Source organism: Trichechus manatus, unplaced genomic scaffold (genome assembly GCF_000243295.1).
Source record: "Trichechus manatus latirostris isolate Lorelei unplaced genomic scaffold, TriManLat1.0 scaffold00079, whole genome shotgun sequence".
Lineage (NCBI taxonomy): Eukaryota > Metazoa > Chordata > Mammalia > Sirenia > Trichechidae > Trichechus > Trichechus manatus.
The window spans coordinates 11,322,172-11,338,029 of NW_004444015.1; the positions used below are offsets into that span (position 1 = coordinate 11,322,172).

Consider the following 15,858-nt stretch of genomic DNA (forward strand, 5'->3'; position numbering starts at 1 on the left):
ATGAGAATTTCCTCCATTTATTAAAAATTCTAGTTTAAAGTTAATTTTGGAAATGTATTTTATGACCTAACTTCGTTTTCCACTCCTGCAAAATTGGGAGAGGAGGTGTATCTTGCCCTCATCACATTGTTGTGAGAATTAAGAGTTAACGCCGTGTCTGGCTCACTAGAACGCTCAATACAAGTCAGTTGTTTATTAATGAGGCCTCTATACCCTCTTAGCGGAAAGCAAAAGCGCGCGCTATGCAGCCGGGTGGGGGAAGGGAAAACGGTTAGAAAAGGGCGCCCGCCGGAACGCAGAGGGCCTGGGGAAAGGGGAGGAGCGAGGAGTGAGTGACAAAGGATTCGGCCAATGGGGAGGCTGGGAACCGCTCCCCTCCCTTTGCGTTTCAAATTCTGAGCTCGGTTTCCATCCGGGTCCTTCAGCCTCGTTCCCGGGCACTATAAAGTTTGCTGTCTCCTTTGTTCGCCCTCGTTGCGCAGTAGTGCTTGCAGCTTCCCGTTCCGTCCTCGACCCGGTAATCGCCCTCGTGCTGAGTCGCTACAAAGCGCCTGTCGGCGAGCTGGTAGGAGCCTGAAACGGTCGTCACCTCTGTAGTATGTACATCCTTTTTCTAGTCCGTCGTTCATATCCAAGTGTCACTTTAGAACGTGGGATTATCTCCCTGGAGATGGGGCCGGCGGGCGCCATTTTAGAACCCAGAGGCGCCAAGCTATTTCATAGAACCGAGAGGGTCGAAAGAAAACAAACTAGGGGGTCCGTCTCCTTGTATGCCTCGAGCACTTTTGGAATGCTGCCTGCGGTAATGGTGGCGGAGGTTGGGGCTTGGAGGCTGGAGCGGGACGAGGAGAGCCCGCGCCACCGCCGTCCCTGCGTTGGGATGGCGCTGGCGCTAAGGATGGGCATGAGGACTTTGTGCCGGGTCCTTGTTCGTGGGCGGCCTCGGAGCGGAAGCTCTTTACATTTTTCCAGTTTTCTCCGGGTGGTAAAAGTTCCTCGTCTCATCGATGCCGATTGTTCTGGGCGGGATCCAAGTGTCGCCATTTTGTCTTCTCCACGCGGTTTTTAATGACGGGTTTTAATTAGGTTCTGCCGCAGTCGTGCAGTGTAGAATGTGCGCTTCCACGTCCCGTTATTTAATATGAAACCGTGTTGCCGCTTAGTTTCTTTTTAGTCAGGTATTTTTAGTAATCTTTTTGGCGGGGCGCGGAAACTGATGAGGGGGGAGGCAGCACTTGGCTCAAACTTTAGTTCTCTACTTAGATGTACTAGGGAACCCTAAAGAGGCCTTGGAAGAAGGCTTGATGTTAAGGTCCTGCGTCTGCCCTGTGACCTTGAATGAGTCGCTAGACTTTAAAAACCCCATCATTAGGGTAACTGGGGTGTGGTAAGTAATCGAGTCTTAAGGCAACGAAAATCTAGGTTTCAAAGTAAAGCTTGATTTTTTTTTCTCCCCCCTCCAAGAATTGAATTGCTGTTAATTGATTTAAAACAGCCAAGGGAGATTAAAGATAATTGCAAAACTTTAAGTTGACCCTGTTAACCAGGTTAAGGTAAATTACATTATTACTAAGCTAACTTAATTTTAGTTGCTTTTCTGGGTTGGCTTGGCCTTCGAAAACATTGCTATCTGGTAACTTTGGTAATTTAGAGGTAATGGTTTTGGTGAAACAAATAAAAAATGCACCACTGTACACACTTCTGATAAACTTCTCCAGAAAGGTTAATCCTATCTTTTTTTCAACAGATACTCACCCCACGGGGAAAAATGGTTGAAGCCGATCGTCCGGGAAAGCTCTTCATTGGCGGGCTCAATACAGAAACAAATGAGAAAGCCCTTGAGGCAGTATTTGGCAAATATGGACGAATTGTGGAAGGTAAATTGTCTGAAAGTATATGCTGGGCTATTGTGATAAAGTGAGCCATGATGAATTTGATTGCATTGATCAACTGAAATGATAATGTATCTTGTCCTCTAAGAAGTTCTGAGCTTCCTTGTTACAGAGTGTGTTTTGTTATTTCATTTGAACTAGAGTTAACACTGTTTCCTCCTGCCCCCGAACTATTTTTTAGTGCTCTTGATGAAAGACCGTGAAACCAACAAATCAAGAGGATTTGCTTTTGTCACCTTTGAAAGCCCGGCAGATGCTAAAGATGCAGCCAGAGATATGAATGGAAAGGTGATAATACTGCATAATGATACCATATTTCCTAGTGTGTAAAATAGCCTACAGTATATTCTTAGTTAGCAGTTTGGTCCAGAGCAGCTCTTGAATTGATAAGTTTTTGAGTGTATATATTTCTAGAGCCCTCCTACCAAAGCCCTTTGTAGCAATAAGCTGAAGAGTATTCTGTGATTTTGGAGCAAAACTTCGTAGCCGAAGTTATGGATTATTTTAACAAGAGTTTCTCAGTATAGACTGTTAGGTGGCAATAGTTTATCTTGGGATCCATAAACTGATTTGATAATGTTTCCGGTTATTTTGATAAGTTGATCCCTGCCTGGCTTTGTTTTAAATTTTACCTAACAGTAGTTCAGTGGAGTCACCTTGTGTTCCGGTTTAAAGCATCAGGACTCCCTTTTAGAGAAAGATTGTAGTCAGTATCAGTTTGAAAGACAGTAAGCATTTAAGGTAAATGGAAAAGTTTTTACCTGAGTAACAGTACACTTTAAACTTTTTTCCTAGACTGAATGAAGTTTACCTTTTGGGTAGAGTATTTTGTAACTGTATCTTGAAGAACAATTTGGTGTCAGTGCATGATGGATCTGCAAGTTCTTTTTCATTTTGATACAATTAACGATTCTGATGTTTTTATTTTTTTAGTCCCTAGATGGAAAAGCCATCAAAGTGGAACAAGCCACTAAACCAACATTTGAAAGTGGTAGACGTGGACCCCCTCCACCTCCAAGAAGCAGAGGCCCTCCGAGAGGTCTTAGAGGTGGAAGAGGAGGAAGTGGAGGAACCAGGGGACCACCTTCCCGTGGGGGTCACATGGGTAATGACTTGGGTGGACCCCGGGTTTGGTGTATAGGTTAGGGAACTGCAAAACGTATGCTTAGGTCAACAGTTTATCTACCATAAGTTAAAGTGTTCAAGAATGGGGACAATATTGTGTATCCAAGTAGTTCATTTTGTAGGAAAAGGTTAAAGAAAATTTCCTTTCAGTAGGCAAAGGTGATGGGCCTATAAAAATGGACCAATTTGTATTTTTCATCCAAGTAATTTTTAAGACTAACTGCAGTTTTGTTACTAGTCTTTATGACTTCATACTTAATCATGTACAAGTGAAAATTAAAGCTGGACTCCCCAACTGAACAAATTATGGCCATAATTCTTTCCATAAGAAAGAGAACTTTTATAGCTTTTTGGTTCTTTTGAGTTTTAACATACTTGTCCTTTCTCTTCTAATACAGATGATGGTGGCTATTCCATGAATTTTAACATGAGTTCTTCCAGAGGACCACTTCCAGTTAAGAGAGGACCACCACCACGAAGTGGAGGTCCTCCTCCTAAACGATCTGCCCCTTCAGGACCAGTTCGCAGCAGCAGTGGAATGGGAGGAAGAGGTAAAGTTCCATTTATAACAATTTGTCCTACCAGTATAGTACAAGAAATAATTGAGGCAAATCCTAAAAATGATGTTTAGAACTAATTCATGGACTTGGCAATTCACGAACCTTGAAAAGAATTTAGGTACAGGTTGGAAATAAACATTTTAGAGAAGAAAATTTTTTGCTCTAGCCCCATGTTGAATCAACACATAGCCTGAACGTAAAATTCTTTTTTTAAAAGTTTTTTTAATTGTACTTTCAGGTGAAGGCTTACAGAACAAATAGTTTTTCATGAAACAGTAGTACACATTGTTTTATGACATTGGTTAACAACCCCACAGCATGTCAACCCTCTAACTTCTCAACCTTTTTTTTTTTTGGTGAAAATACACATAGCCAAAGATACACCATTTCAAAAATTTCTACATGCACAGAGCCTGAACGTAAATTCTGATTTTAATTTTTCTCTTTGAGTATATTTTTAAGATGATTTCTTTTCTTTAAGCTCCTGTGTCACGTGGAAGAGATAGTTATGGAGGCCCACCACGAAGGGAACCCCTGCCCTCTCGTAGAGATGTTTATTTGTCCCCAAGAGATGATGGATATTCTACTAAAGACAGGTAAAAGAAAAGTTTAGTTGTTTTCTTCTCATTGGTAATTAAGGTTGAAGGGGAGCTCATGAAACCATGAATCAAATTACTTTTGTTTCTGTAGCTATTCCAGCAGAGATTACCCAAGTTCTCGTGATACAAGAGATTATGCGCCACCACCAAGAGATTATACATACCGTGATTATGGTCATTCCAGTTCACGTGATGACTATCCATCCAGAGGCTATAGGTAAGTCCTTGTGCTTCCACAGCTTGATTTGTCAGTATTGCTGTAAAACCTGATGCTCTGGGACTTAAGAGACTTTTTCTTTTTTAGTGATAGAGATGGCTATGGTCGTGACCGTGACTATTCAGATCATCCAAGTGGAGGTTCCTACAGAGACTCCTATGAGAGTTATGGTAAGATACTGGTTGAGGGTCTTGGAACATCACCAGCTTGACTTTAGGGTCATGAGCCAGTTATTAGGCTGTGTGGTGCTTGCTATAAAAGGGACGTTTGCTTGCTTTCTAGAGGGTAAATTTATCAGCTGGGCTTTTCCTAGTTTTGTGAGGGGCTTTTGTTCTTTTCTAAGTTTTTTTTTTGAGGCTGTTTGCTTGCTTTGGAGGGGATTTTGCTTGCTTAAATTGGCAGCCTTATGTGTTTTCCCCCAACAGTGAAAATACAATTTAAAAATTTTATTAACAAGATCAGATGTTTACCATTGCAATATGAAGGAAAGTCTACAGTTCAAAATTGCAACTTATCACTGGAAAGTGGCTGAGTTTCTACTCTAAAATAACAAGCTGTCTGGAATATCCTCTTGAAATACACACCGTCTTCAGTCTTTTCAAACAAACATTAAAATCAATCCATTTCCGTATCTCAGCAGAGGAGCAAATCCCTGTTTTGGCCAGCAATGGCAGAGTTTAAAACTTCCCAGTTGAGAAAGTAAACGTTTAATACAAGAATTCTGTAAATTCAGATTTAAATGTTGTATATATACAATTTATAGTGTTGCCATATTACCTGACCATTGACCCTGCAGGTAACTCACGTAGTGCTCCACCTACACGAGGGCCCCCGCCATCTTATGGTGGAAGCAGTCGCTATGATGATTACAGCAGCTCACGTGACGGATATGGTGGAAGTCGAGACAGTTACTCAAGCAGCCGAAGTGATCTCTACTCAAGTGGCCGTGATCGGGTTGGCAGACAAGAAAGAGGGCTTCCCCCTTCTATGGAAAGGGGGTACCCTCCTCCACGTGATTCCTACAGCAGTTCAAGCCGCGGAGCACCAAGAGGTGGTGGCCGTGGAGGAAGCCGATCTGATAGAGGGGGAGGCAGAAGCAGATACTAAAAACAAACAAAACTTTGGACCAAAATCCCTGTTCAAAGAAACAAAACAAAAAGTGGAAACCTGTTCTGTCATAACTACCCAAGGACTACTAAAAGGAAAAATTGTGTTACTTTTAAAAATTTTCCTGTTAAGTTCTCCTCCTTAATTTTTATGTTCTGGTGAGGAAAAAAGTAAAACATGTTTAATTTTATTTGATTTTTATGACATTGCTTTCAACAAGCAAATGTTAAATGTGTAAGACTTGACTTGTGTACTAGTGTTGTTATTCTCTTAAGTGTCCCTAAAGGCCACTTCCTATGATTCTTCCCAATAAATAAGGCAAGCAATACTAAGATCTTCCACAAACATCTAGCCATCTAAAATGGAGAGATGACTCATTCTGCCTACACAAACAAGCTAGATATTAGAAGGGTGGTTGGGTTTGCTACTCTTAGGTTTCAGGGTACCTTCAAACTGAAATCTCAGTGTTCTCAATGCGAAACACCTGAGATAGAGGCTTACATAAGGAAAGTGCTATTCACCCAGTAAACCCAAAAAGCAGTGGATAATGCTGGCCGTATTTTGCCTTTCTGACATTTCCTTGGGAATCTGCAAGAACCTCCCCTTTCCCCCTCCCCCAATAAGACCATTTAAGTGTGTGTTAAACAACTACAGAATACTAAATAAAAAGTTTGGCCAAAACCAACCATGAAGCTGCAAACGATGCTTGCTCTTACTGTTTCAAATTTTTGCAACTCTGTAGTGTCTCACTTTTAAAGGAACAGCTTGATTGCAAAGGAGAAAATAGATAAGCAATGAAGTTATCTCCAACTTCTCAAAGGCTTATGACTTCTAAAAAGTGAATCTATCAGCATTCCACATCAGATTTAAAGCATCAAATGCCTGTGAAACAGCAAAGATGGTAAGCAAAGCAAACTAGTTTTTCCGTCTAAGTCGAAATTGAACACAATTACCTTCCTCATAGTACAGTGAAACATACTGTACGTCATGGCAATGGAAATGCTTTCTAGATTAAAAAAACTTGGAAAAACAGATGTTCAATAGCATATTAGAAGTCCTCCAAATTCAACACTTGGATTTTTTTTAAGCATGTATGACAAAGGCCTTAATACAGCTGTTGTTTATCAATAGCGATCTGGGGTTGGGAGGGGGTGCTTGTTTTTTTTTTTTTAAAAGACTTTGATGGAAGACCTTTAAACATGCTTCATATATTTGAACATTTTTCAAATTTAGTCTTTTAGTCAATAACAGGAAATGGCTTAACTTTGGGGTCCCCCTCTCTACTCTTGTAAGCCATTGCAAACTTGACATTTAGTTGGATGCCTGACTTGTTTTTAGTTCTATGAAACTACACTGTATGGAGAAAATCTATTGCAAGTGGTCTTTAAAACAAAACCTGAGGCAACATGACCCAGGTCCAGCCATGAAGTTGAAAAAGATGCTCTTGAATATAGTAAACTTGAAGACCTCCAACTAAAAATCCTTATACTGCACTTATTCCTTCAAATAAGTTTTGTCCGTTCAACTTATGGATTTAACATGGCAGTGCACCATTGGAACAGAATGACAATCCATAAGCCATGCAACTTAACCATTTAAGCCATTCCAGTCCATCCCAAGCCAGTGAATCTTCCACCACTTAAGAGAAGTAGTAGAACATGAAATACATAAAACTGCAAGTCTGAACTTGCCTTTTCTTCTGGAAAAGAGGGCAGTTATAGGCAAGTTATGAAGAATTTCCTTAAGAGAGATAACTGGTTATCTGTTTTTACAGGTTGAGGATTATGGTCATTATGGTCATGGGAGTGCTGATTTATTCACTAGATAAAGCCGGCGGCAAGAGAAATCAAATGCTAAGGTAAGTTGATGGCAGTGGCCTTCACCAGTTCCATTATTGTAGCTTTGCCACCGTGGCAAGTTATTTCTGATGCTCACTTAATCTGTAAGAGGGAGGATATTACCTAACTCATGGATTATGAGCAGGGGTGGACTAGCCAGTAAGCAAGGTACGCATGGGCTTCTGTTTACTAATCTCTAGTGCACAATTTCACATAGGTTTCACCACATCTTTGACATGGTATAAAACAGATGAAATTGTGCTTTACAGATTAGCAAGCACAAGTAAGCCTGGGAGTGTACCTTGCTTATTGGGTAATCCGTCCCTGATTATGAAGATGAAATTACGAGGAAGTGATGTAATATGTATCACCTATCATGTATACCTAGTATCATAATCACATTTCTGTTAGTGGCTCAAAAGTGCTATTAAAAATATGAAGCTTCCTAATATCCGTTTGTATGTAATTGATCCCTTCACAGGGGCTATACACTTAGCATTTTTGGTATGTGAGCAAGCTTGCACTCCCATGCATTGTGTAAAAGGACATTTTCATTATTACCAGTACCTGTTCCTGTGCACTGCTACCACGTTCCCAGTTTGAGTAACTTAATTTTGTTCGCGTAATGACACATAGTGTATACTACTACCAACTTGGTGCTTATAGGAACTGTAATGGGCATTTATGGTGCTTTTTAGAGTTTGCACTTGAAAGCAAATATTTTGTTTCCAAATAGCAGTTATGTATATTAGGTAAGAGTGGGGAGTAATATTCAGTATGCACCAGTGACTATCTTGTGATCTGACCCCATGCTCTTCATTTTTCAGAGTTGTGGAAGCAGAAGAATGCTGACGGTCAATAATTACACCAGTTGCGTTAGCAGTCCTCATCAGTTGGTTTGGTGCAGGCAGTAGATTTTGTCTTCAAGGGTTCCCAAGGATCTGAGGGAAGGCAGTCCGTGTTGGTTAGTAGCACCCTTAACTAGGGGAGTGATAATTACTTAAAGTAAGTAATTGACCAAATGGAGAAAGGGAAATGATTAAGGAAATTGGTAAGTGGAGGTGGTCAGGAAGTTCTTGACAGATTTTTACAGCTCTGGCTTTCATTTTGTTTAAAGCCATAGGGACACCCTGCAATTTAGAACTTCTTAATTATCACTGAGAATAATCACAAAGTGGACTTAGAAGAATGAAAAGCATAAGCAATAGCTATCCAGTACAGTGTCAGTAAGTGAAATGAAACATTTTTTGTTAGTGTATCCAGAAGCAGGGTTTAGTTGTCAGACAAAAACTTGTAGGGAAGAGTAATGTCTGGAAGCTAAAGTAACAACTAGAAACATTGCTTAAAATTATCAGGCACACTTAAAACTCGTAACAGCTACTATTCAGGCCACTTGGCACTGTGTTGTTTCTGTAAACCTACTTCACCCCCCCACCTTTTATCTTGGAAACAAACCCAGGTACCTTACTGCTTTTGAGACTAGAGCCAATAGTATAAAAGCTAATGTCAAAAAGATTTTGGTCATCTAAAATACAATAAAAAAATTAAAAAAAAAAAAAAAAAGATTTGGGTTGAGTTAGAGAAACCAGCTCAATTTGTGCTAATTTTTGTGTAGGAGTTACAGCAGTACTATCATGTTTAACATTTGCAGTTGAGGAAAATAATCCAAAAATTTTAACCCTCATTTGACACGTTTCTAATTAACCACAAACTGAGGGTATTAACCATTAGCCTTTTCCATAATCTAATTGCTTGGGTCGGTAAGTCTGAGGACCTTATTTAGATATCTTGAAGATAGTGTAGAACATATAGATGGATCGCAGTAAATATCATGAATACTGCATTCATACTGAGTATGCTTAAATGACCAAACAGCTGTTTGACGAGTTTACTGATCTAGCAGACTTCACTCGGCTCCCATTGGTCAGAGTGGGTCGTGAGTCTTCCAACATAATACTGGTTGTAAAAGAAATGGAATGTTTAATATTCAAACATAACAAGAACTTAGGTATTAATAAGTCAACTTTTCTCCTTTTGGAATGTTTTGTATTTGAAACAATAAAACTTAATATGCATTTTTTGTGGAAATGTCTTTTTTCTACAAAATTAGGAATTAGCCTTTTAAATGAGTTTTCCACATGACTTTACCCTCCCCACCCCCCCAAAAAAACCCTACAATTCTGATGCCCTGCTTCCTTAATCAGGGGACGTCCAGAGTCACTGAAGTGGCCTTTTCAGTTTTCTCCTAAAAATTCAGTGGGAGCGGTTAACACCAAGGAAATAAGGCAAAAATACCAAGGATCTGTGTAGTGCTTTTACTCTTATTTTCTGTTTACCTCTTGGGAACAGGTCAGTAACCCCTCAGTTTTGGCAGTGAGTCCCAGATGCTTTGCACAAATTCCTTCAGTGATGCTGTTGAAACCAACAGCATGTGTATTTCTGTCCTTGAATTTTTTTCTGTGCACGTCTGACATTCATTTGCTAGCAGATGAATTGAAATCACATGGGAAAGGAATGTAGCTGAGCATTAGGATGGTATCCCGTATGCTGTTTCCAACACTAATTGTTCCAGAGAAACATCCATGAAGTTAACATGCATGAAACTTCCCTGAGAAATAGTGTCAAGTTCAATATTTATGGATTTTCAATTTAAATACTCAGCATATAAATACTCAGCATACCATTCCATGAGATTTGATAGATGCATGCCCTCAAGATAGAGAACATTGTCATCACCCCAGAAAGTTTTCTCTTTCCGTTCTCAGACAATTCCTGCCCTCATTCCCCAGAAACTAGCACTATTCTGGGTTTTTTAATTTTCATAGATAAGGTTTGCATGTTCTAGAACATAATATAAACAATCATACAGTATGTAGCCTTGTGCAAGGCTTCTTTAAGATGCTTTGGAGAATCAGCCATGTATTTATCAGTTCGTTGCATTTTAATTGCTCAGTAGAGTACAGTTCATTGATGGAAACCTGGACTTTTCCTAGTTTTTGGCTATTACGAATAAAGTTGCTATCAATATTCTTGTACAAGTCTTTGGACACAATTATTGAGAGTTGAAAACAGGTGTGAAATTGGTGGATCATAGGATAGTTGACTTCGGTTTTAAAAGAAATTGCCAGACATTTTTCCAGAGTAACATCTGATGCTACTTAACTGACAGTGTGTGAGGGTTCTGGTTACTCCACACCCTCAGCAATATTTGCTATTTTTGAATTTAGCCATTCTCATGGGTGCCTTGTACCTCACTGTGGTTTTACTTTGTATTTCCCTGATGAATAAAGATGATGAGCACTTAAACATTGCTAAATGAAGTATTTATACACGATGAAATGGGTAAGTCTCAAATGTACAGTTTGATCGCTTTTGAAAAATACACTCATCTAACCCACAATCCTGTGAAGACAATAGATCTGTCACTCCAGGAAGTTACTTCTTGCCTCTTCCTAGTCAATAGCCCATCTCCCACCTCCAGAGAAGGAACACTGATCTGGTTTCTATCAGTTCATTCCAACTCAGCGACCCTATAGGACAGAGTAGAACTGACCCATAGGGTTTCCAAGGAGCGGCTGGTGGGTTTGAACGCCAACCTTTTGGTTAGCAGCCTGAGTTCTTAACTACTTCGCCACCAGGGCTCCATAGGATATTTCTGCGGATTTTAATACCACGCCCCTGCAAAACAAAAAACTAATTGCTGTTGAGTCGATTTTGACTCATAGCGACCCTATAGAACAGAGTAGAACTGCCCCGTAGGGTTTCTAAGACTAATTGTACAGAAGCAGACTGCCCCACGTCTTTCTCCTGCGGAACGGCTGGTGGGTTCAAACTACTGACCTTTCAGTTAGTAGCCGAGTGCTTAACCACTTCCCCACCAGGGCTCCTTCACATGTTTTAATGCTTGCGATAAACTGAGTTCTCATTAATGTAGTTTTCTGTGTCTGGCTTCTTTCAGTCAGCATGTTTTTGAGATGAATCTGTGTAGAGTTGCATGTATCAGTTCCTTTTTATTGCAGAGTAGAATTTGAATGTGTGAATATACCATAGCTTATCCATTCTGTTGACGGACTTCTGGGGTGTACACAGGTTTTGGCTATAATGAATAATACTGCTATGAACTTTCTTTTACAAGCCTTTTTGTGGACATACACATTTCTTTCGGAGAAAAATCTTGGAGTGGAATTGATGAGGTGATAGGGTGATGGATATATTGTTTAATTTTCAAGAAACTGCCAAATAGTAAGTGGTTGTATCATTTTATGCTCTTAGCAATGTATGAGAGTTCTGGTTGCTCCACACCATCCTTTCCAACATTTGCTGTTGATCTGTTTCACTTTAACCTATCTAATGAGTGGTGTAATAGTATCACACTGTGGTTTTAATACGCTCTTTTCCTGCTGAACACTAAACCCTAAAACGCTGAGGTCACTTTGTAGCTAAATAACAGATTGGCTCCCAAAATGATATCACCTGTAAGTACTGTGCTCCTTTAAAAAATCACCTATATGAGACCAAACGGTCAACAGTTATTTTAAAACAAAGATGAGAATGTAAGGGGGCAGGGAAACTAGATTAATGGAAACAAAACGACTCAACAGAAATAATGAGAATGTTCACGCATTGTGAGAGATGTAACCAATGTCACTGAACAACGTGTAGAAATTGTTGAATGGAAACCTAAACTGCTGTGTAAACCTTCACTGAAAATATTTTTGAACGATTTTTTAAAATTGTGAAAAACTTAAAATTTTAAGTGAAAGTTTACACCTCAAGTTAATTTCTCATACAAAATTTTATACACATATTGTTATGTGACACTAGTTGCAATCCCTATAATGTGAAAGCACACTCCCCCTTTCCACCCCGGGTTTCCCGTGTCCGTCCAATCAGCTCCTGTCCCTTCCTGCCTTCTCATTCTGCCTCTGGACAGGAGCTGCCCACTTGGTCTCAAGTATCTGCTTGAACCAAGAAGCACACTCTTCATGAGTATCGTTTTCGGTTTTATAGTCCAGTCCAATCTTTGTCTAAAGAGTGGGTTTTGCGAATGGTTTTAGTTCTGGGTTAACAGAGCGTCCGGGGGCCATGGCTTCAAGGGTTTCTCCAGTCTCAGACCATTAAGTCTGGTCTTTTTCTGCGAAAACATTATTCAGGGTTTAAGAAAGGGTAGTCTTTTTAATTTTAATAAATGATGCTGGAACAAATGGATATCCATTTGTTAAAACAAAAACCTTCAAACTTTATTTTGGGATAATTTTAAATATTCAGAAAAGTTACAAAGATACTATGTTGTTGTTGGGTGCCATCGAATTATTTTTGACTCATACTGACCCCATGTGACAAAGTATAACTGCCCGCATAGGGTTTCTTGGCTGCAATCTTTATGGAAACATCATCAGGTCTTTCTCCCTTGGAACCGCTAGGTGGGTTTGAACCGCCAATCTTTCGATTAAAAGCAGAGCACTGAACTGTTTTCCCCTCCAGGGCTCCTTAAAGACACTATAGACTTCCCAGATAGCCTTTACCTAGTTCACCTTAATTTTAATATCTTACATAACTATGGTATATTTGTTAAAACAAGAGATCAACATAGGCACATTACTATTAACTAAACTCCAGACTTTATTCAGATTTCACAGTTTTTCCCCTAATGTGCTTTTTTCTGTTCGGGAATTCAATCCAGTATCTCACACTACATTTAGTTGGGCAGCCTTTCATGTGCTTACTAGCCATTTGTATATCTTCTTTCATAAAGTGTCCAAGTCTCTTTTTCTATTAAAAAATTGAATTATTTGTCTTTTTAATATTGTGTGGTAGAAAATTTATATATTCTGGCTACAACTCCTTTGTCATACATGTGTTGTGAATATTTTCTCCGAGTCTGTGTCTTGTCTGTTCATTTTTTATTTTTCTTGATGAACAAAAGAGGTCTGGTTTATCAAAAACTTTAATGGTTATTGCTTTCTGTGAACTGTCAAAGAAACTTGTCTACCCCAAGGTCATGAAGAATTTTTCCTATCTTTTGTAGAAGTTTTGTAGTTTTAACTTTCATATTAGATCTAGAATCCATTTTGAATTACATTTTTTTTTTGATGTGAGGTAAGATAGGAGCTGAAATCTATTTTTTAAATATGGATATCCATTTGTTCCAGCATCATTTATTAAAATTAAAAAGACTACCCTTTCTTAAACCCTGAAGCTATTGCCCTGAGATAATCTTTAAACCTTAAACCTTGAACCAAAAATATCCCCTGAATTCTTTAAACCAAATAGTAGTTTAGCTTAACTAGTAAAGAATGTCTGCCTTGAGCATTGTGCTGTTTTAAAGAACTATCTATATGGGATCAAATTGAAAGATTAGATAGGAAACTTAGGGGACAGTGAGTTTACGTTAACCAGGAAGGAACAATTCAGAAAAGGAGGGTGAGAATGGTTGCACAACTCAATGTTATCAGTGTCTTTGAGTTGTACATGTACAAATTGTTGAATTGGTGTATGTTCTGCTGTGTATATTCTCAACAACAACAAAAATAAAATGAATTATTAAAAAAAGTGGCAAAGAAAAAACCCTACCCTTTCCTCCATGGAATTACCTTGGTTCTTTTGACTACTGTAGCTTTACAGTCCCTTCTCTAAGAATATTAATTTTTTTAAGAATATTAATTTTTTTAAAAAGTTTTCTCCCTTGAAGTTATCGTTGCTGTTGTTTTTTTCTATTCAAACTTCATCTTCTATGTTAGAGGCTGTTACTGATTGGGTTAGGGGCTAGAGGCTTTCCTCAAATGACTAAATTCTTTGTGCTCATGATTAAGAGTAGGAGATTAAAATATTTGCAAATAATTTGTAAATTGTGCATGGATGAAGCTTGTTGACTTGGAGTTTCACTGTGCGGGCCGTTTGTTGGGGATCCCCTGATGTCATTATCTTTAGGTTTTTTCTCTTGGGCTAGTCAGATTCTTCAAGAAAGCTTGTCTGGATTCCTGCCTTGAGGATATAGGTTTACTAGTTCAAGGTATGGGGTTTCATTGTGTGTGTGCTGGGAAATTCTTGGCCTGTGTGCCTGTGCACGCTGTCATATGCTCCCCATTCCAGTTGGGCTCCACTGCTGCCTCAACGCAACCCTTCCACCTCCAGCTGGCATGGCACTGCTGTGTTTCCGTCTTGCCCTGGTGATGAGATGGGGAAATGGTCTTTCCATAAGAGGGCAAAATTAGAAAACTCTCCCCAAGCGTCTCCTCTGCCCATAGCACCCGCCTCTCTTCCATTTTAGGTCACCCCCCGACTGCTATCTCTACCCTAGACTCACTCCAGTCTCTCTAGGTATTTTTCAGTTTAGACTACCTGAGTTCAAATTCCAGCTCCAGCATTACCAGCTATGGACAAATCACTTAACCAGCTGTAACTGTGTAACCAGCTGGTAACTATGTAACTATTTCATGGCACAGCTGGGAAGATTAAATAAGTTAATAGTGCCTGGCACATGGTAAATGCGTAAGTATTAAGAGTTTATTATTATCCACCAAGCTTCCTCTTCTGTGTCATTTTCAGGTTACGGATTGGGAGAGGGAGCCAACACTTGATGTTAGATCATCATCTTCTCAAGGACTGAAAGTCCCCTCTACAAACCTAATTTTCTTCCCTTTTGGGGGAGTGGGCAGGGAGGCATCTTTTGGACCTAAGTGTAGAAAGCTAAATTAATCATACTCCTCAGTTTTTGGTACAATATTGTGATTAGTCCACACAGGGCCTTTCTCATTTTAACTTTTTGTCCCCATGCCCACTTCCATTCACCCCTCCCCCCCCCGCAATCATTCTAATGTGTTTATCGATGTTTTATACGCATGTATTTTTAATTTACGTAAATGATACTGTGTTTTATAGCTCATTCTGTTTCTTAATGACTTCTCATCACTATGTTTTGAAGATTTACCCATGGTCCAAATATATGTTAGTCTGTTGCTTCTAACTGTAGCATAGCATTCCATGGTGTGCATCCACCAGGGGTGAATTATCCAATAAGTAAAGTAAGTATGGGCTTACCTGTGCTTACTCATATGTAGTGAACAATTTCACATGGGTTTCACCACATTGATGAGTAAGTAAGCGCAAGAAATCATGCTTATCTTGCTTACTGGGTTATCTGCCCCGTCAGGGATCGTAAATTTCAAAAGAGGCTTTTATTCTGTAGGAAGGTGCTGTGGGATTGGGAGAGAGACAGATGCCAGCCATACCCAAAGGCAAAATCTTTGATGTGGTCAAAGTATGTGAAATTGTTCACTACAGATGATCTGGTAAGCAAGGTAAGCATTGTGCTTACCTTGTTTATTAGGTAATCCACCCCTGGATACACTATGTTTTCTTTTCTTGCCTATCCACTCTCCCAGTGATGGACAAAGGTTGCCTCTAACTTTCCACCACCAGAAACATGTGATGAACATGCTTGGACACGCCCCTGTATGGAGCTTTGGGAATTTTTTTTGGAACATGTACCCATCTTGAGTGAAATTTCTCTGGGATGTG

At 39.6% G+C, this 15,858-nt stretch overlaps 1 protein-coding gene and 1 non-coding gene across 3 annotated transcripts; both read left to right on the plus strand.

Annotated features, from left to right (window-relative positions):
* Window positions 1-452: 452 nt before the first annotated feature.
* Window positions 453-9,413, plus strand: RBMX (RNA binding motif protein X-linked). Of its 2 annotated transcripts, XM_012556828.2 has the most exons (11): window positions 453-596; window positions 1,748-1,877; window positions 2,074-2,180; window positions 2,826-2,997; window positions 3,416-3,568; window positions 4,059-4,173; window positions 4,268-4,393; window positions 4,481-4,563; window positions 5,190-6,401; window positions 7,275-7,358; window positions 8,166-9,413. In XM_012556828.2, exons 2-9 carry the CDS (start codon window positions 1,769-1,771, stop codon window positions 5,498-5,500), a joined length of 1,176 nt encoding a protein of 391 aa, XP_012412282.1. In that variant the 5' UTR covers window positions 453-596; window positions 1,748-1,768; the 3' UTR covers window positions 5,501-6,401; window positions 7,275-7,358; window positions 8,166-9,413. The 2 variants fall into 2 exon arrangements, with proteins under 2 accessions (XP_012412282.1, XP_023591246.1); XM_023735478.1 differs by having other exon boundaries at window positions 5,190-7,358.
* Window positions 1,922-1,993, plus strand: LOC111821364 (small nucleolar RNA SNORD61). The gene has a single exon (XR_002824794.1). It is a non-coding gene; the product is annotated as a small nucleolar RNA SNORD61 (small nucleolar RNA).
* Window positions 9,414-15,858: the final 6,445 nt, after the last annotated feature.